At 39.0% G+C, this 20895-nt stretch overlaps 1 protein-coding gene across 2 annotated transcripts in view; it reads left to right on the top strand.

The window, feature by feature from the left end:
* LOC149232425 (RNA pseudouridine synthase 3, mitochondrial-like) overlaps positions 1-20895 on the top strand; it is a 253207-nt gene that overhangs the window by 155741 nt on the left and 76571 nt on the right. Inside the window, exons 6-7 of one of the 2 annotated variants that reach the window (XM_089379403.1) lie at positions 5524-5640; positions 5810-5911. In XM_089379403.1, the coding sequence (XP_089235529.1) occupies positions 5524-5640; positions 5810-5911 (219 nt within the window). Of the gene's footprint in view, positions 1-5523; positions 5641-5809; positions 5918-20895 lie in introns of both variants that reach the window. The other variant, XM_089379402.1, reaches the window with a different exon arrangement.

Below are 20895 nucleotides of genomic sequence, written 5' to 3'. Positions count from 1 at the left end.
TCATTTCTATAGATGTCACAACTAAACTGTAGCAAGCCTAAACTGATGTGCATTTTGATAATATCCACTGAATGCTCTGTTCATGTGAGTTCATTTTGTATAGTTTATTATAAGAAGGATACAATCCTGGAGTTTAAAATCAGAAGCGTTCATTTGAGTTACGATGTGCAGCTTGTCAAAGATATTGTGATTATAGGGTGCTTCTGTAACATTATTTCCAGATTGGTCTATTCTTGTGTGTGGGAACATAGCATATGCTGCTTGCTTATTGAAATCTGTGAGTTTTGTATCAGTGATATTTTAACACACACACACACATATATATATATGTGTGTGTGTGTATTTGCGTTGTCTTATTCTTTTTGGAAGGTTAAGTTTGAAAGGATTAGCGTACAAGAGTGTTTCAGAAAGGAACATAACCTTAAAATTAATGTCTTGTAGCTTTCATAAGTGATCTTGATCAAAACATCTTTTAAGCTCTTGTGATTGCAGGGTATCTATCCAGTAGTCCTTTCTTGTATTCTTTCTTGTTGTGGATTTGTGGCAGCCAATACATTTTCCAGAACTTATATTTTTATTGGAATTTGAGTTGATTTAGGTTTATGATTGAAAACACATACACAGGTCTTTCAAATGAATACTGAGCTTTAAATCTGAACAAGTACATTGCATTCTGTGTGAAGTATTTGGTTTGCATAAGTTAGCACACTACTTACATTCATATCAAGTTGATGTGTGATTGAAGCAGGTTTAGAGCCTCCTTTTCTTATGAAGCATATCTGGTTTGACACAGAGTGATTATCATTAGGACTGTGTAAAGATTTGCAATTGAATTCATTTCTCTTTTTGGTCTTGCTTTTTGCATTGGGTTAGGAAGAGAATTTGTCTACATTTTGTTGAAATTTGGGCAACTATGGGACAAATTTCCCCAAGGAGAAACCATCTTGCCCCTAAGATAATTCAATTGGATAAAATAAATATTATTATTTAATGTCGCACAAACTTGGGTGAGTAATCACTAAGGCATTTGTCAAATATATTTAACTGTTATTTGAATTTGAGCTTTCCCTCCAAATTCACAAGTCAGCCTCAAGTCGACTTGCCCTAAGGGATGTGTCCCTTCATTTGAATGATCAACTATAAAAGGGCATCTATCCTCCACCATTTGGATATGAAAATTCGGACTTATGTGGCTCGCAATCTACCTGAGTGGCTTGTATGACAGATCGTATAGCATTCTCCATGACTCGCGTGAGGAGATCGCATGGTATTTCTCTGTGGCTTGTATTGTATTCACAATGGATTGCATACATAAATCTGTGGCTTGTATTGTATTCACAGTGGCTCACATACAGAAATCTGTGGCTCACATTATATCTATGGTTCAGATCTATTCACAGTGGCTCACATACATAACTCTGTGGCTCGCATTATATTTCAGATGTACGCGTTATGTTTCTGTGGCACAAATTATTCTTCACAATGGATTGCATACATAAATCTGTGGCTTGTATTGTATTCACAGTGGCTTGCATACATAAATCTGTGGCTCACATTATATCTATGGTTCAGATCTATTCACAGTGGGTCACATCCATAACTCTGTGGCTCACATTATATTTCAGATGTACGCATTATGTTTCTTGGCACAAATTATTCTCTCTGGCTTGCATTGTGTCTCTGAGGTATGCATTGTATCTTTGTGGTTCATTTTTGTGGCTTGCAATTATATCTCTGTGGTTCGCAACTGTATCTCTGTGGATCACGTAGTTTCTATGGTTCACTACAATTCTTTGTGTGGCTCGTATAATTTCTCTGGTATGCAACTGTATCTCTCTGGATTGCACAATTTCTATGGCTCGCTACAATTCTCTATGTGGCTCGTATAATTTCTATGGCTCGCATTGTATCTTTTGTGCCTCGTACTAATTCTCTGAGGCTCGGTCTATCTCTATGGCTCATATCTATTTCTCTATGGCTTGTATTCATTTCTCTGTGACTCATAATGTATCTTTGTAATTCACATCTATGATGAGGACTGTTCCTACTATGCCATACATTGGAGCAGTGTTATATGTGATCTTTGAGAGCGATGACTTGACAATACTACTCATACATATGACTGATATATATAGCAGCGTATTTATATATGCTGACAAGTGATACTTATGGAAATCCTCATGACAGTAGGGTTGTGATAATAATATATGGCATAGTGATCTTCAGTGATAACGATAGGTCTATAGTAATCTTGATGACAGTGACAACAGTAATCTTGATGAAAATGATAACAATATAGTACTCTTGATGACAATTATGATAATGTGCTGTTTGGCAGTAACTTGTATAACATTGACCTTTGATATGGTATGGCAGTAACCTTTATATGGCAGTGACCTTTGATATGACAGTGACCTTGTTGCATAATAATGACTTTGATGTATGACAGTGATAGTGACCTTGATGAATAACAGTGACAGTGACATTGATATCGCTGTAGCCTGTGACACTCTAAGATATGGCAGTGTATCAATGATGTATATGACAGTGACTTGACAGAGAAATATGTTACTTGGAGATCTACCTCCCTATACTTGTCTGCTGCCAGGTTTGGCCTAGGAGGCCTAATGTATTGGATGTTGAAAGATGTGTCTCACACTTATTGTACTTTGTATCTCAATTGAACATTTGATGAATATCTAAGAAGAAGAATTTAGTTGGGTTTTCCCCCTTGTAGGGTATTGCGCTGGTCCCTGACCTAAATCCTGGTGTCCCTATTGTGTATGCTTTTTTTCTATTGTTCCTTACTGTTTTGCTGCATTGTTGATGTTATTGTTCTCTCTACATAATTGCTAATGATGATACGATGTTATGGGGCGAATATAATATGAATTAGTTGAAAAAGTTTAGAAATACAATTATCTACAACAGGGAACATTCTAGCCCTAAAAATTAACACATTTATAGTCCTCTTTTGATGGTGTGAAATTTGTCAAGGGTTTCTGACTCCCTTGTTCTCTAGACAACAGAGATAGGCTTTGCACAGAAGTTGCTCAGCCCAGTTAGGAGCCAGAACTCAGAAATTCCAAGTGACCATTAGTTAGGTTTTGCTTTACAATAATTGCCATTAGGATTGCACGATTAGAACAAAAGACTAATAAGTGTTTGCAGGAACCTGAAAGTGTTAATGGACAATTTCTAGAATAGGGTAGGGTTTGGTTTTGCAGATCTCTGGAGGCTTCTTTTGGTACATATTGTGCTGCACCTCGAAGTATAAGATACACTGGATTGCCATGATGATGTTGGGTTATTAACTAACATATACTACAACCAAGAAGTGCTTGCATCACTTGAGTTACCCTTTCCCCGACACTACTTTTTCCACCCTTTACTTAGCCTTTTACTTTGATTTGATTAGCTTCCTTTGCGAGCTTCGTCAATTTTATTTAAGACCCACTTAAGATGGGCAATTCATTGCTCATAGAGGTTGAGATGTTTTTTAAAGTCCTTTTGTCTTTGATAGGTATGATATGTAGGGAACTAGGGTGATGGCCTCTCATGATGGGGTATAGCTCAGGTTAACTTGGATTTTAATCATCATTCATCCCTTGCCACTTTTCTGCCTTCCAAAATTTGTCACATGCTCTTTCTTTCTTTCTTTTTGCAGCTGCTTCAACATCTAGGCATTTCCAACCCTCTCTTCTTATATGATCAGAGTAGGGAACCAGGTGTGACTAACAATGACCAACTTAGAAGGTAGCAAATCGGAGAAAGGTGTTAAGTATGGAAGGACATGGTCGTGCTATCTCAAATTTCAATGTAGGCCTCCTATTTGTGCCTCTCCTAGACGGTGAACGAAAAGCCCTGGGGTGATCACGCTTGACTAGAAGGAGAAGATAACCAAACAAGTATAACTTCCAAGCATCATGATTCATTTTCCAACCTCAACCCATGATCCTTACTTAAATGTCTAATACATTAAATGAAAACACTTCCTATAAAATCATGACTAAAGTGCCTCGTGTGTTGAACCACCATCATTGAGTGAATATGCTGATAGCGCAAAATAAGCTGAGCATATGAAGACTGAGAGGCATCAAAGGGACTGCTGTATGTGAACAGTGCTGGTCATCATCTTCTACGATGTAGATAATCTACGTCATAGTACAGATTTTTCTCCTAGAGTTACCAAATTTTTCTCCTAGAGTTACCATGTGTATGGATGGGTAACAGGTCTCACTGGGAGGGACAGCAAGGTAATGAATTTCTAGGAAATGTATGCCATGGAGGGTACCAATCTCAACCGGTGGCCAAATCAGCAAAGCTCCAGACGAGATGGAGAAGCGAAACCAGTGCAAAAATGGCCTCGGCCTGGAAGGGGCGTGCTGCAAACTCTGCCTGGATTATGTGATGGGGAAGGGTCTTCTTACATTTAATGATGCGGCAAAGCATGAGAACCTGGACCCTCTCCATCCTCGCTCAGTCCTCCGCTAACAAACCAGGTCCCCAGAGCTCAAAACCATACAAAATGTGGGCTTCAAAATGCTGTCCAAAAGATGGATGGGATGTCCTGAAAATGGTTCTGAAAACACTGTTGCTTATGGAAGGCTAGGGCTTAGACCTTCAGGATGCAGTATCTTGATTCTTTTTTTTTTGTGTGGTTCACTTTACTGGAGATCGATACTAGCCACATCGACGAAAAACCCACCTGTGTCTAGGTGAACCGGTTATCTTTCATGTAGAAATTAATCCCAAGGAGCGAGCATGTCAATCTTGGAGGGACTGGAGCCTCGGTGGGGAGGATAAGAGCGACTCCTACCTACCACCCGAGCTACACCCACTTGACCCTACAATCTTAGTTCTTAAAACAATTGTGTTTGTTTTCCCTGCTGAAAGACGTTAAGTTGCCAAGTTATCATTTAATGGCTACTAGAGAATTTCTATTGGGTTGATTGTTAAAACAATGGTGTTTGTTTTCCTTGCTGAAAGACCTTAAGTTGCCAAGTTATTATTTAATATTTATTGGGTACTGGAGAATTTCTGTTGGATTTTATTCAACTAGTACATGTTTCCTGCGAGTTTATTTAAGGTGCTGACTGTGCTTGAAAGCTGGGGACAGCCAGGAGCTTCATATCTCATATATCTTGTAGATCCGTTTTTTTGTGGTCATTTGTGAGTCAGAGAAGGTTTTGCATGGTAGGTATTGTTGAGGCCTCAAATTATCTGTCAGTGCTTAAATTACAGAAGGTTTTCTTTCAATATCTGGTCTTTTTTATGTACTTTCTTTAGGGAAAAAGTGCAACGGCTTCCATTTATTGATACCATTTCAATTCTCTGTTTATTCTTCACTGAGATGTAGTTTTGTTTATATTTCAATTATGAATGTGAGATTTTGTATAGGAGCAACTGGAAAGGAATTCTTGCCTCAATTCTCAATATTTTTATGTATGGTTTCTGGGAGGCCTTGAAACAAAGCAAAAAATTTATTCCATTACTATAATCAGCTGCTCGGTTTGGTGGTAGGTGCACAGACTTGACAGAGAAAGTAGTGGCATTTTGGTCATGGGGAGGACACAGGAAAGTATTGAACTTCTTCACACATTGTTTCAAGAGAATACAGATGCAGCATGCACACCCAAGGTGCGTTAATATTACATACAAGCCTAAAACCTTAGTTCTATTGATAAATTTATGTAACTGCGTTGGTATGTCACTGTGAGATCTGGGAAATGGTTTAATAATTTTCTTAATGGCTGTATTGAAAATATATATTGGGCTCCAATGTATTTCTTTTGTTTTATCTGTCAAGGATTTCACTCATTGTCAGAGGACTGTGGAGCGAAGATATTGGGCTTTGGTCATTGGCTGTCCAAAACAGAAACATGGTGTTATTTCTGCTCCACTTACAAAGGTTCAGGTATTGTGTTTTGCTTTATAATCTGACAATTATATATAAATATATACAGAGATGATTGTTCCATTTTTGTCTGATCAAGAACATTATTAGTTTTCAAATGTAGGAATTTACAGGGTAAGTTCCTCAGACAGAACACCAAAGGACACCGCTCACAAATAGATCACAGATCAATACACCAGTACTTTTGACATGGTTAAAACCCTCAAAGAGGGAAACAGTCCACGGCCTGAGCCAACGCGGCCACTTCAGGCAATTTATTAATAAAATAATGAAAATTTACATATGCTTCTCTCATAGACGGATTACCCTACAAATGACCCTCCATGCTCTTTAAATAGAGATCATGGACCAATCGGGTGTTAAGCCACGGATCAAGTGTCGGTAATACCGAGGAGAGAATGAACCGTTGGATCACTACATATCGTGACTGTCGGATTGTAAGTTACAAAATGTACATAGTAAAGAAACACACTTTACCTAACTCTATACCAGACCAAGTTGTACTTAACTATTTCCTATGTGTCGGAATATCCTAACATCAAAGTGGAAAATTTCTTTAACGAAACTATCTTGTTCCTTGGGTCAAAAGTTAGAATCCTTTTACAATAACTACAGATCTTAATGACTACCTACTAGTTTAAGACTAGCACTAATAACTTTTGAAATGTTACTGCTCCCAAGTAACATGAACTGCATCAAATAAAATACATGCTTTCGAGGGAACTGGAATATAAAAATGTTAGATAGATTTTCTGATGCCTTGAAATCCATCTCGTGTGGCACCATTATTGATTTTTGGGTAGCATCAGGAGGTATTCCCGCATGCCAAAAGATCTCCCAAGTCGGGCAAGGAAAATTATGAAAATGAAAAATTAAAATTTGTATTTTTTGGGCTTTATGTAGGCCCCAAATGGTCAAGTCACCACCACCATGAAAGGGTGTGACTTTTGGTCAAAAGTCACCCATTTGACAAATATAAATACATAAGTTGACTTCCTCATTTGACCAATTTGAATCACACACATTTCTATTTTCTGATCCACACGTGTGAAGTGAAGAGGAAGAAATCTGAAGTTTGACCGTGATAAAAAAGCTGCCATTTGAGCAGAGTTTTACCTGCTCTGTTTGACTGAGAGATTGATTGAATTTGACCACAGAGAAAGGGGCAAGTTTGACTGCAGATAAGGAAGACTTTGACTGCAAATTTGGCCACAGTAAACCACAGTTGACCGCAGGGCCGTAACTGACCTCAGGCTGAAATTTCAGACTGTTGACTAGCGTTGATTTCTCAGAATTTTGTGGTTTGACCAGCATTGACTAGCTAGTATTTGACCAGGTTTGACTGGTATCTTGAACTTGGATTTGTGGCACAGATTTCTAGACTATTCTTGGAATTGTAAATATTGTTGAAGAACACATTTCTCTTAGAAGAAAAGTTTCTGGGTTTTTCCCAGGGTAAATTTGCTGTCGCTATTGTGCTTGGCTATCTCTTTATGATCCTACTGTTTTCATTGCATGACTGCTAAGATTTTCTGTGTATAGTTGCTTAATGTTAGATGTGACATAAGATAACTTGATTGGAAATCATTGGAAAGTAATTATCAAACCAGAAGATCAGTTTCTACTGTGCATTATTGTAGAAAATTCATCATAGTATCAGAGCTTCGTAAAAGAGCAGAGATTTAAGTAAGAAAACAAGCCTTGGAAGAATCATAACAGTCAGGGACATTTGAAGTGAGATTTTGTGTATCTCCATTATTCCAGCAATGGGGCTTGATCATATCTTTCTTACATTGTATTGAAAGCACTTTCAATGGGAATACCCATCCCCATACTATTTGAGTAAGTCCAGCACAGTACTAGCAGGCAGGAAAGAGACACTGGTACAGCACAAGTTCTCATCATGTGACCAATTCCTAAGCAGAATCCAAACCAGAATTGCACTGGATACAATTGAAAGGAGACTAGATTACATATGGCTGTGCTGAAGCAGTGATCTAGGGCCAGGCATTAAACAACCATTGAAAACATTTACAGAGGTACTTGAATTGGCAAATTTTTTTTAGACTCAAGAACATGCTACCATTGAGAACCAAAGGAGGAAGAGGTACAACGTATGCCTACTGTAAATACAAGAACAATTATTGATAGCATTAAGCCAAGATGGAATGACGGTAGAATGAACCCAGATTTGAGCATTTTTGAGGAAGGCAAGGCATGGCATGGACATATATCTCTTCTTTGTTTTAGGACTGTTCTTGCCCTAGGAACAGGACTGCAGTTGGATCCAGAGGAGGGTGAAGGCCTCAGACATTAAGCACAGACGACCAAGAACCTTCTGAGGGAGCTAAGTTTGTTTTTATTCGTCATGGCGTCTTTATGCTTGATTGAGATCTTGAAAAACCAGGAAAAGATTGATTTTGAGGATCATGTAAGCTAGAGGGAGCTGAGGAGAAAGGCTCCTTCACCTACTTTTATAAAGCAAGAAAAGAGCTTTTCATAACACTTGTATTAAAGTATGTGCCTTTCTTTGGAATCTTTATGGTTGTGTGGTTCAAGAGTTGTAAGACTTAGGGTTTGTAAACCCTAGAAGACTTGGAAGTTACAACTTGTATTGAAGTCTTGGATAAAAAAGTCCCAGGGTTTGTAAGATAAAACCCTAGAGCAAGACCTAGAGTGCTGGATGCAAGTGGAGTTGATGTGATGCATGCTTGGTTTATCCCCTTAATAGCATGACAATGAATTGGTATTGATGTTAGCTTGCTGTTGAGCATTTGATGTGGCTAGATAACTTGATGAATCCATAGGATGAAAAAACCCTAGCTCTTATGTAGAAAAAGGAAAGCAACATGCATCAACAACTGATGTTAAGGATGAGAATGAGCATCCACCTCAGAAGAAGACAAAGGAATCTAAGATTGCAAATGGAGTTCATTAAGAAGTCAAGAATCAAGCGGGAGTTGATAATTCCCTACAACCCCCAACAGTTTCTTTTGTGATTAAAAGATAAGTACTTCATATCTTTCTCTCTTGATTATTATTATTTTATTCCTTGGTTAGCCTCTTGTCTTTGTATTCTTTGCTTGGTTATAATTGTTTCTTCCATGGCCTCCTGGATGAGGTTTGCAAGTACATCGTGAAGGCTGCCAAGGCAATGATTCATGCAGTAGATGGCAGCATTAGGAAGTTCAAGGCAAGGTTGTGACAAGAGGATTCTTCCAGTAAGAGGGAGTGGACTAGGAGAAGATTTTTGCTCCTATCATAGATGGTCAGATTCTTAAGAATGTTTGGTGTTCGAAAGGAAGAAATTGTACAAATTGACATCCAAGATCATGTTTGACAATAGGAAGAGCTTCCACTTCCAAGGGAGACGAAAGTTAGGCAAAGTGGGAGGAGCAACCTTCTAAGAGGATGTTATGTGATTGAGATTGCCAGACTAGATGGTCAGAGACAAGTCTCTAGGAGCAGTATGCCTTCCTTGAGGATACCATAGCAGAAGGACTTGATTACGTGATAAAGGGAGCAGCTATAGTGGAAATACTTTCTTACAACTACAACAAAAGAACTTGCTTGCATGACAGAGGGAGCAACCAGGACTACCATAGGAAGACTTGCTTCAGTGCTAGAAGAAGTTTGCATCAGAGGCTAAAATGTAGGATTTTGGCAATACACTATTTCTTGGGATTGAAGATTCAAATTGGTGAATCCCATGATGTATAAACAATTGATTGGATTTGTGATGTACTTGGTTAACACCAGGCTAGATATTTGTTAGTTTTTGTAGCATCGGATGTGTTCTAGCCACAAAATTTGGTGGAGAGGCTAGAATACATTAGATCTTCAAAACCTAGAAATCGTTTCTGGAAATTCCACCTAGAAGTGTCTCAATCAGATAATTAACCTTTTTTTATATTTCCTAAGTCTAAACTTAGGGAATATGGTTAATTAATCAGTATTAATTGAGATAAGGTGAAAATCATCTAGAAACTCACACAGATCGATCCAAAGATGATCCTAACCATTGATTAAGTTTTAATCTTGGCTGTTGGTGCTTCAACAATGGATTATAAGAGGAGATTGACATGGTGATGGAGAATACACCAGTGTAGATACTCAGTTGCCCAGGCAGTTCGATTTTCTCAGTAGCAGTAACTCAACAAAAAAGATAGAGCCAGAGGGTGAGTAGCAGGTGGAAGAGGAGGGCAGCAATGTTCCGGGATGAAGGTTTCTAGTCTCCAGAAGAGTCAAAGGAAGGTAGGCTGAAATTCTCAAGGGCCGATGTAAGCTCTGCACAGAGGGTGATGTAGGAGGCTCAATGCAGAGGCTGGGAGGTAATTTCAGAGGTAGAAAATAACTGTGGGGTGAGAGAAAATTCCTCACTAGATTTTGTCAGTATTTTCCTCGGATTAGATCGCCAGTTGGGCATCTAAATAATGGTACTCAGAATTGCTGCTGAAGAATAATAATAAAAACCTTATTTGCTGCACCGGTTTTTCCGCATTGGGTTTTTTTGGGAACAATTGTCCAAAAATAACTATGTCAAAATTCTTGTGTGTTGTGCTAGAATTTCTTAGTTTCCAGTATTTTATTTTCTGAAGTAATTTTATGGTGAAAATTGCAGTTGTGATTTTATTCATTATTTGCTGTAGCAAACAAACTGCATAATTAAATTTTCAGTTAGAAGAATAATTTCCAGTAGCTGCAATAGATAAAACTTTCACATGGTATCAGAGCACAATTGATCAGTCAGAGAGCTTAGAAGCGAAAAGAAGGAATTTCACTGTTTAGTGTGGGCAGCAGGCTGGAATTCCCAAGGGGTAGCGCAGTCTTTTTGCTAGGAGGCCGAATTGCTTGAGGAAGACCGATTTTTCTGAGAGGTGCAGAAAAATTCGATCCTTCCAGAGCAAGTGATTCCAGAGGCAGAGGGAGCAACTCAGGTTTTCTCGTTGAGCAGATCTCTAGATGGACGTAGAGGGTTTTTGCAGCAGTTTGCTATAGTACAACCAACGTCGAGGAGGAAAAGAGGAATAACACACTATAATTTCTTCAACATAGCCATGGATAGAAGTAACATTCAGGAGACTTTAAATTTGTCTTCCATATTGGAGGACGAATTTGCTTGCTTATCAAGATCAACTTCAAAAGGTGTCTGGTGTATAGATAGTGGGGCATCAACTCATGACAGGGGTCAAAAAATATTTCTCTAGCTACAAGGAAGAGCAGATGGACTTCCAGATTACTATGGGAAACAAAACAAAATGTACTCCAGTAGGGGGAGGTACCATAGATTTTCTGAGGGAGTCAGGAGCAAGCAATAACACTACAGATGTATTGCATGTGCCAGGATTGGGTATGAACCTGATTTCAGTATCTAAGTTACAGCATAAGGGGTATGATATTCACTTCGTAGGGAATGAAGTGTATGTAAAACACCCGAGCTGGAAAAAGGTAAGACAAATTGGAGTTTGAAGTAACAGATTGTACTGGTTACAGATTAGTTCTCCAATGGCACTAATAGGCAGTGACAGTACTAGTGGGAAGGAGCTGAATGAATTATGGCACAAGAGAATGGAACATCTTCACCATGGAGCACTCAGGAGGCTCAGGGAAATAGTAACAAGGGTTCCAAAACTTAGCACGGAACACGATGATGTGTGCAGAGGATGCGTACTTGGGAAGTATGCTAAGGCCAAATTTCCAAGAAATGACAACAAAGCTGATGGCGTGTTAGGACTTATACATTCAGATATTTGTTGCTCGGTGTCCACTAGAGCTCTCAGTGGTGTCGAATATTTCGTCACCTTTATTGATGACCATTCCAAGAAAACTTGGATCTATTTCTTGAAGACCAAAGATGAGGTCTTCGATCGTTTCAGAGAATTTAAAGATCTCATGGAGAATGCGACAGGGAAGAAGATCAAGGTGCTCAACTCAGATAATGGTGGAGAATATATTGATAAAGAATTCACAGATTTCTGTGCAAAAGAAGGCATTAAGAGAGAATGGACAACTCCATATAATCCACAACAGAATGGTGTAGCGGAGCGAAAAAACAGAACCATTGTTGGAGCTGCAAGGCTATGTTATATGACGAGGATCTACCCAATATTCTATGGGCAGAGGCATGTAACACGACAATATATATCCAGAATAGGACTCCTCATAGAGCAATGGGGAAGAAAACGCCAGAAGGAGTCGTCATAAGTAAGAAACTAGAAGTTAGCCACTTCAGAATTTTTGGCAGCATTGCTTATTGCCACATGCCAAATGATAAACGTACTAAACTGGATCAGGCTATAGAGAAGGGGTTCTTCGTTGGGTAAAATGAAACCTGAAAGGCATACAAAATCCACACTCCTAGCAATAGGAATATTGTAATAAAGCGAGACATGATGTTCATGGAGGACTGAGCTTTTAGGAGATCTCGTGAGATGCCTGCAGGTGATTAGAATCATTTAGTAGAAGCTCCTTTGGTCCAACAATAGGGGAAGCCAATGGGACAGGCAGGAGGATAGTCACAAGGATCGAGTACTGTGACTAGTACTAGTATTTCCTCAGGTGTAGGAAATCCGCAGAGTTCTTAGTAGATGGAGCAGCAGAGGCAAGATGAGGAGGTGATGGCTGAACCTCCCACGACTAGTGGTCGAGCCAACAGAGAGGTTCGTCAGACATTGAGAGATGCAGAGGAGTTTATTGGAACTCCTAGGACAAACAAAAGACAACGCAGACAACTTGACATGTACCAAGCATTGGTAGCTTAGGTTGCAGAACCTTCCATCTTTCAGGAGGCCGCACAACATCAGGTATGGGTAGATGCCATGGTAGAAGAGTATAGTTCTATCATGACGAATGATGTTTGGGAGGTAGTGCCAAGGCCAGAAGATAGATCAGTTGTAGGTTCTAGATGGATCTAAAAGATCAAATATGTTGCAAACGACAGTGTCAAGAAATACAAGGATGGGTTCGTGGCAAAGGGGTATGCACAGAAAGAAGGGATAGATTATGAGGAAACCTTCGCCCCAGTTGCCAGATACACTTCTATCCTGTCATTTATATCCCTAGCAACTCAGATGGGATGGCAGATTCATCAGATGGACATCAAGACAACCTTCTTGAACAGGGTGATAGAGGAAGAAGTGTACATAAAACAACCAGAGGGCTTCGAGACACATGAGAGGCACACTCACGTGTGCAGACTGAAGAAAGTTCTATACAAACTCAAGCAGGCTCCCAGGGCATGGTATGGTAGGATTGGCAGCTACTTACAGCAGATGGGGTTCGTCAAGAGTGACGCAGATCCCAAAATTTACTATTTGATGGTAGAAGGTGAGCCTCTCATTCTAGTTTTATATGTGGATGATCTGTTTTTGACAGGATCATCAGGGCTCATAGAGGACTGTAAGAGGAACCTGGCATTAGAGTTTGACATGAAGGATTTGAGGTTGATGCACTTTTTCCTAGGATTAGAAGTATGGCAGAAGAATAGGGAGATCTTCCTTGGACAAGGAAGGTACGCTACAAATATTCTGAAAAGGTTCAGAATGCAGGGTTATAGACCCATGTCTATGCTCGTGATCACCAACTGGAAGATGATAGATGCATCAAATGACAAGGATGTCGACCCCATTTTGTATAGACAACTTATTGGATCTCTCATGTATCTAGTCAATACGAGGCCAGATATTTGCTTCGCAGTCAACACCCTTAGTCAGTTCATGGTAGAACCGAAGAGGGTACATTGGGCAGTAGTGAGGCACATTCTGAGGTATTTGCGTGGCACAATTGAATATGGGTTAAGATATACCCGAGGAGATGATGTCAGATTATGTGGATTTACAGATGCAGATTGGGCAGGCAGTTTAGTGGACAAGAAAATTACCTATGGGTACTACGTCAGTGTTGGATCAGGAATGGTTTCTTGGTGTAGCAGGAAGCAGAAGTCAGTAGCACTAAGCTCTGTAGAAGCAGTGTATATGGCAGCAAACACAACTACGCGTGAAGCTATATGGCTTTGGAAGCTGCTAGTGAGCTTGTTCTAGCAGAAGATGGAGGCGACCAATGTTTATTGTAATAATCAGAGTTGCATAAAGCTCTACGAGAATCCAGTGTTTCATGACAGGTCGAAAGACATAGATATTCGATGCCATTTCATTAGAGATTGTGTACAACGTGGAGCATTCCAGCTACAATATGTCCCCTCAAAAGGGCATGTTGCAGATATACTCACGAAAGCTCTAGGAAGAGCTAAGTTCATCTATTTCAGAGAACAAATGGGTATGGTGGAGAACTTGTTTCAGTAGCAGAGCCAGATTACCTTGGATGATTCTTAGTTGCAACAACAACAGATGAGAGGGAGTTGCAGTGCAGATGCAGTGTTGATAACAGTGCAACTGGGTCAACAACAACACAGATGTAGCGTATATTAGAGTTGCGCAATGGTTGGTGGGAAGCAACAACCAGACATCATCAGCATGACTGGAGTTGATACAGAGACAGAGTGTTGTGGCAGGGTGTGCAGCATTAGAACACATTCCTCCCTAAGAGGGAGTGCTAGTTTTTGTAGCATCGGATGTGTTCTAGCCACGAAATTTGGTTGAGAGGCTAGAATACATGATATCTCCAAAACCCAAAAATCGTTTCTGGAAATTTCGCCTAGAAGTGTTTCAATTAGATTATTAACCGTTTTAAAATATTTCCTAAGTCTAAACTTAGGGAATATGGTTAATTAATCAGTATTAATTGAGATAAGGTGAGAATCATCTAGAAACTCACATGGATCAATCCAAAGATGGTCCTAGCCATTGATTAAGTTTTAATCTTGGTCGTTGGTGCTCCAACAGTGGATTATAAGAGTAGATTGATGCGGTGATGGAGAATACACCAGTGCAGTCTGCAGATACTCAGTGGCCCAGACAGTTCGATTTTCTCAGTATCAGTTACTCAATAGAGAAGATAGAGCCAAAGGGTGAGTAGCAGGTGGAAGAGGAGGGAAATAGTATTCCGGGGGGAAGGTTTCTAGTCTCCGGAAGAGGCAAAGGAAGACAGGCCGAAATTCTCAAGGGCTAGCAAAAGTTCTGTGTAAAGAGTGACACAAGAGGCTCAACGCAGAGGCTGGGGAGGTAATTTCGGAGGGCATAAAATAATTTTGGGGTGAGAGAAAATTTCTCACTAGATTTGTCAGTATTTTGCTCAGATTAGATCGCCAGTTGGGCATCTAAATAATTGTACTCAGAATTGCTCTTGAAGAATAATAATAAAACCCTCATCTGCTGCACCAGTTTTCTCGCATTGGGGTTTTCCGGGCACAATTGTCCAAAATAATTGTGTGAAAATTCTTGTGTGTGCTAGAAATTTTCAGTTTTCAGTATTTTATATTCCACAATAATTTTATGGTGGAAAATTGCAGTTGTGATTTTATTTGTTGTTTGCCATAGCAAATAAATTGCATAATTAAATTTCCAGTTAGAAGAATAATTTCCAGTAGCTGCAATAGATAAAAATTTCACAATATTCGCTTTGCAGTGAACACCCTGAACATGGTTGAGTTGAGGCAGGTATAGTTGGATGTGGTTTGAAGTGAGTCTTTGTAGGAATATTAGAAGTCATGAAGCAATGTGGCTTCAAGAAGCTAGAAGGACATGGCCGAGTCACTTCATCTGAGACATGATGCAAAGAGGAGCAATAGAGCTCCAGTACATATCCACAGATGAGTAGATTGTGGACATACTTCAAAGATGAGGTATGATGCTAAATGTCTCCCTCATTTGAAGGGAATGATGAGGTCTTTGCAGGATTGGGTAGACCATCTCCTGAAGCCATAAAGGAATTTGGCTGGGTCATAAAGGACTTTGACTAGGGGAGATGAATACATTCACCTTTGAAGCCAGAAGGACTTGGCTAGGTCATAAAGGACTTTGACCAAAAAGGTGAATGGCCCAAGGAAATTACAGGGGCAATTATAGGATACATTCACCTCTGAAGCCAAAAGGACTTGGCTAGGTCGACTAAGAGGTGAATGACCCAAGGAAATTATAGGATTGGACAAATCTTCTCCTTAGAAGCCAGAAGGACTTGGTTGGGTTGATCGAAGGAAATAGATGTAATTCACGTTAGAAACTAGAAGGATTTGGCTGCCAAAACGACTTGGTTAGATCATAAAGGACTTTGACCGAAAAGGTGAATGGTCCAAACACAAATTCTCTCTTGAGAAGTTAGAAAAACTTGGATGCCAGAAGGACTTGGATGGGTCATGATCAAAGGAGATTGATACATTTGCCTCAGGTGCCATAAAGGACTTTGGCCAAAAGCCCTGGATTTACATACAAATGAGAGAGTTACATTGCCCACTCCAAGATGGAGTTATTTTATAGACATGCATCAACATGACAAGCTCATGAACTTTTCTTAAGGAAGGAGAAATTTCAGCAAGAGAAATATGTTGCAGAGAATACCTCCCTCGCTAAGAGGGAGTGTTGATTTTTGTGTAGCGTTGAGAGGTATTCCTGCATGCCAAAAGGCCTCCCAAGTCGGCCAAGGAAAATTATGAAAATGAGAGACTAAAAATTGTACTTTTTGGGCTTCATGTAGGCCCCAAATGGTCAAGTTCGGCCCACCATGAAAGGGTGTGCATTTTGGTCAAATGTCACCCATTTGACAAATATAAATACATAAGTTGACTTCCTTATTTGATCAATTTGAATCACACACATTTCTTCTATTTTCTAATCCACACGTGCAAAATCAAGAGGAAATCTGAAGTTTGATTGAGATAAAGAAGCTACCATTTGACTGAGTTTGACTTGCTCTGTTTGATCGAGAACCTATTGTGTTTGACTGAGAGATTGACTGAATTTGAACACAGAGAAAGGGGGAAGTTTGACTGTAAAAGAGGAAGACTTTGATCATAGGTTTTGGCCGTAGTCAACCCCTGTTGACTGTAGGACTAAGCCTGACCTCAGGCCAAAATTTTAGACTGTTGACCAAGGTTGATTTCTCTGAATTTTGTGGTTTGAACAACATTTACTAGCTGGTATTTGACCAAGTTTGACTAGTATCTTGAACTTGGATTTGTGGCACAAATTTCTAGAATATTCTTGGAATTGTAAATATTGTTGAAGAACAAATTTCTCCTAGAAGAAAAGTTGTTGGGATTTTCCCATGGTAAATTTGTTGTCTCTATTGTGCTCGACCGTCTCTGTATGATCCTACTGTTTTCATTGCATTAATGTTGAGATTTTCTGTGTATAATTGGTTAATGTTAAATGTGACATAAGACGACTTGATTGAAAATCATTGGAAAGTAATTCTCTAATTAGAAGATCAGTTTCTACTGTGCACTATTGTAGAAAATTCTGTGCACTATTGTAGAAAATTCTACAACCATCAGTATCATCTTTGTCCATTTCCAGGAAAGTAAGTAGACAGCCTATGTTTGATAGTATCTGCACCTTCCTTTGCCTAAAGGATGGCTTTGCTCATAACCAATTAAACATAGTGTTTGATGGGGCATAACTATCTATTAGTGGACATATTAGAGTCGTGCATTCTCACTTTATCAATAATTTTCCATATCTTACCCGTATAGTGTTTTTCAAGGTTCACTTTTAGTTTGACCTTTGGTTCGCAGATCTTATTTCTACCCATTTTAGATTAGAAATTGCCTAGAACTAATGTATTTAGTGGTGTTGATTTCAAATCTCTGACTTCTTGAGATTTCTAATTAATATCTTTAATCTTATAAAATCATTTTGAATTATTTACTAGTGCTAGTAAGTGAAGAAGTTGGTGTAGTGCAAGATTGTAAGCTGATGACTCCATGAAAATGGAAATATATGAAATTGTCTGACGATATCATATATAACAAAGAGTTTGATTGCTATGGTTCATATCATCTAAGTATGGAATCATTAGCTAGATTTAAATGGTTTTGAGGTGGTCAAGGATCACATTTTTTTGTTAAAATTTCCAGGAAAAAGAATTGGACATTTCAAGAAAGGTATATTAACCATGCTGTTTGAAGAATTCAGAAATAAGTTTTTTAATTGAACAAGAACAAAAATGTCTTTGGATGATTATAAAGTCTATTAGCATGTCAATAACATTATGGTATTCTTGTGCAAAAGTGAAGGCATTCTTGTTGTCATGATGTAAGAATGTGACATACATAAAATATGTATCAATTACTTTTTTTATTACATGTAACATTTCATCCCACCCTAAACCCTGTAAATGAGAATGAGATTGCTGGTACATTGGTCACCCAATCAACAATTGGTTCATGAAGAGGGAACATGTCATAAGCAAGATTGAACTCGGGTGGGAAGGATCACAATATCTGCTCTGAACCTCTTGATCTAGACCTAGCTGACATGCATAAATTACACTATATCACACTACATAATAATAATAAATCACTGTTATCTCTCGGATTCTACCTAGAGGAAAAGTCCCAACCTCTTAAAGGGGAAAACCTAAGGACACAACAGGAAAGCTGCCCCACTGTCACCTCAACATCCTTTCCCCTAATTTCCATGTCTTGGAAGATGGTTTTCTACATAAGGGGGGATTGCTTAAACTATATCTTGTTGCACATATTTTATCAAAGTTCCAAGGAAGCAGTTGTACCAAAATTTTCAAAGGATCGAGATCATCAGCGATCGGTTTTTGAGTCATTAACCCATTTTGCAAAATTGTACAGTAAATGATGCTAGTAAGACCGCGTATGTATGTAACAACCTAGGTAAGCCTATTATTTTGGCGACGAACTTCATCCTAGGAGGTTTTACGTCTCATTGATTCATCTGTGTTTCTAAACACAGATGATCGACAAAGTTTTTCCGTCCAGCCTCACCTCAAAGCTAGGGTGGAATTTATCGTCAAAGTATTAGGTGAGTCCTAGACTCTTAGTGTTTTAGTCGAGTCTTCTGTAAAAGTGATTTCAGAATAATTTAAACTAATTCGCTAAATTATTTTATTACAAGTCACTTGGTCTACTAGATCATATTGTGTCACAAAATTGGGTAAATTACTTGAGGATCTATTACGAACAGGTATTCCCCCCTTGAGGGTTGAATTATGTAAAATATTATGTAAAACAAATTTTAGTGCATGGTACCTCATACTTAAACACCATGGCTAAAATATTTGAGGTTGGAAAAATAATTAATCCCCTCGAGTTTCTATTAATTAATTTTTCTGGCAAAAATAAAATTAATCCTAAACCAGAAAATTAATTATTTAGAGTCAAAATTAAAATGCTAGAGAAATTAAATTCTCCAAGTGGAAAAATTCGTGAATCTTAAAGAATTAAGTTTTGGAGGTCCCCCACCAAGGGAACACTGGAAATTTCAAGAAAAATTGGACCATTGGGCATTGATGGTCAAGTCAAAGTCAATTTTTTGAGGAAATTAGCTCAAAATAAATATTGTTGAGCTAATAAAAACTAAGTTTAATGAGGAATTTGAAAATTCCTCAAAAATAATTATTTCAGCATCAGAGATTAAAAGATCATCAAAGATCTATCAACGGTTGATATTACTTTGACGGGGATCAAGCCAACTAGCCACTATTTTCCACTTGGAGAATTTATCTATAAATTAGAGGTCATTTGTGTCTCAAGCCATCTAATGTTTAACTAATGTAACTCTGTAAAGCTGATGTAAAGCTACTGTTCCACTGGGAACTGTTAAATTGGCAACTAGGGCCAAACTCCATGTGGGTCGGCTTATTTATGGCAGCTGATATTTTTATTGGATCCCTCTCGTCGAGAGGTGTAGGATTGATCCAAAGATCATCCGATTCTGATAAGTATTTATGGAGATATGAATTTATTTTGTTTATGTAATTATTATCAAGCCGACCAGCTCTTATGTAGGCTCTAGAACCCCAATAGACGTGTCTATTCATCATCCACGTTTTAGTATAAATAGAAGAATATTTTAAGTCATTCGACACACTCACTCTCTCGTGATCTCTCTTCATCCTGTTTTGGGTTTGATGGAGAAGAGATCTAAAAGGAGTTCCCTAACATCTACGCTGCTTTAATGAAGATGAAATGTTGGACATCTAGACGCAGGCCCTATAGATGCAGTCACAGAGGATCCTTATATGCTGAATAAAGATGACCGTAATATGCCCTAACCTCAGCCGCAGTCAACGGTGGAAGATGAGCCACAGTAAGCTGCAACAATACGCAGTCATGGAAAAATGCTCTACACGCAGTTCAACGATGATACGCTGGTCATGGGAAAATACATTAGACGCTGTTCATAAAAGACTATACGTTGATACACTGGAAACCCTCCACACTTCACGCAGTTCATAAAAGATCCTACGCAGCTATCAAGAGCCAAAGTCATATATGGAACACAGTCTATACACGCATAGCTGGAGCACTCAGCCGCTGTCCACATGGTAGCCGCATTGATATATTGACACGTTGTAACCGCAGTCATATATGGAACGCAATACACGCACAACTGGATCAAGAGCCGCAGTCGAAAGCTACAGCCAGATATAAACGCAGTTCATGTCATGTCTTGACACGCTGTTCAGAAGCTACAGCGAGATAAGAGGGTATCCGGAATGAAGTGACACGGTCTCGGCATAATGGTTAGTGACCTTATCCACGCAACCATACGTTGAGATGCACGCTGAAATGAAATATAGATACGCTGCTCGTTGGAAGACCTTGCCACAGTAAATACATATACGCTGCTCGTTGTATGTATATGCAGTAAATATATGTACGCTGATCATTGATATAACCTACGCAGCAAGGTATATGAAACAGTAATACGTTGTATATATAGTTCACTGTTAATATAACGCAGTCATGACTTATATACGCTGGCAAATGAATACGCTGGGCATAGAGATTAATACGTAGGCATGGAGACTCAATCATGGGACAGTCATACGCAATCTATGGTGACACTCAATCCTAGCCGCAGGTCATAATAACAGATCAGACACGTTGT

The sequence above is a fragment of the Pinus tabuliformis genome, chromosome J (genome assembly GCF_031772625.1).
Source record: "Pinus tabuliformis cultivar Carrire ecotype Pingquan chromosome J, CPIR1, whole genome shotgun sequence".
Lineage (NCBI taxonomy): Eukaryota > Viridiplantae > Streptophyta > Pinopsida > Pinales > Pinaceae > Pinus > Pinus tabuliformis.
The sequence above is the reverse complement of the archived record's forward strand: the minus strand, read 5'-3'. Positions and strand labels throughout refer to the sequence as shown.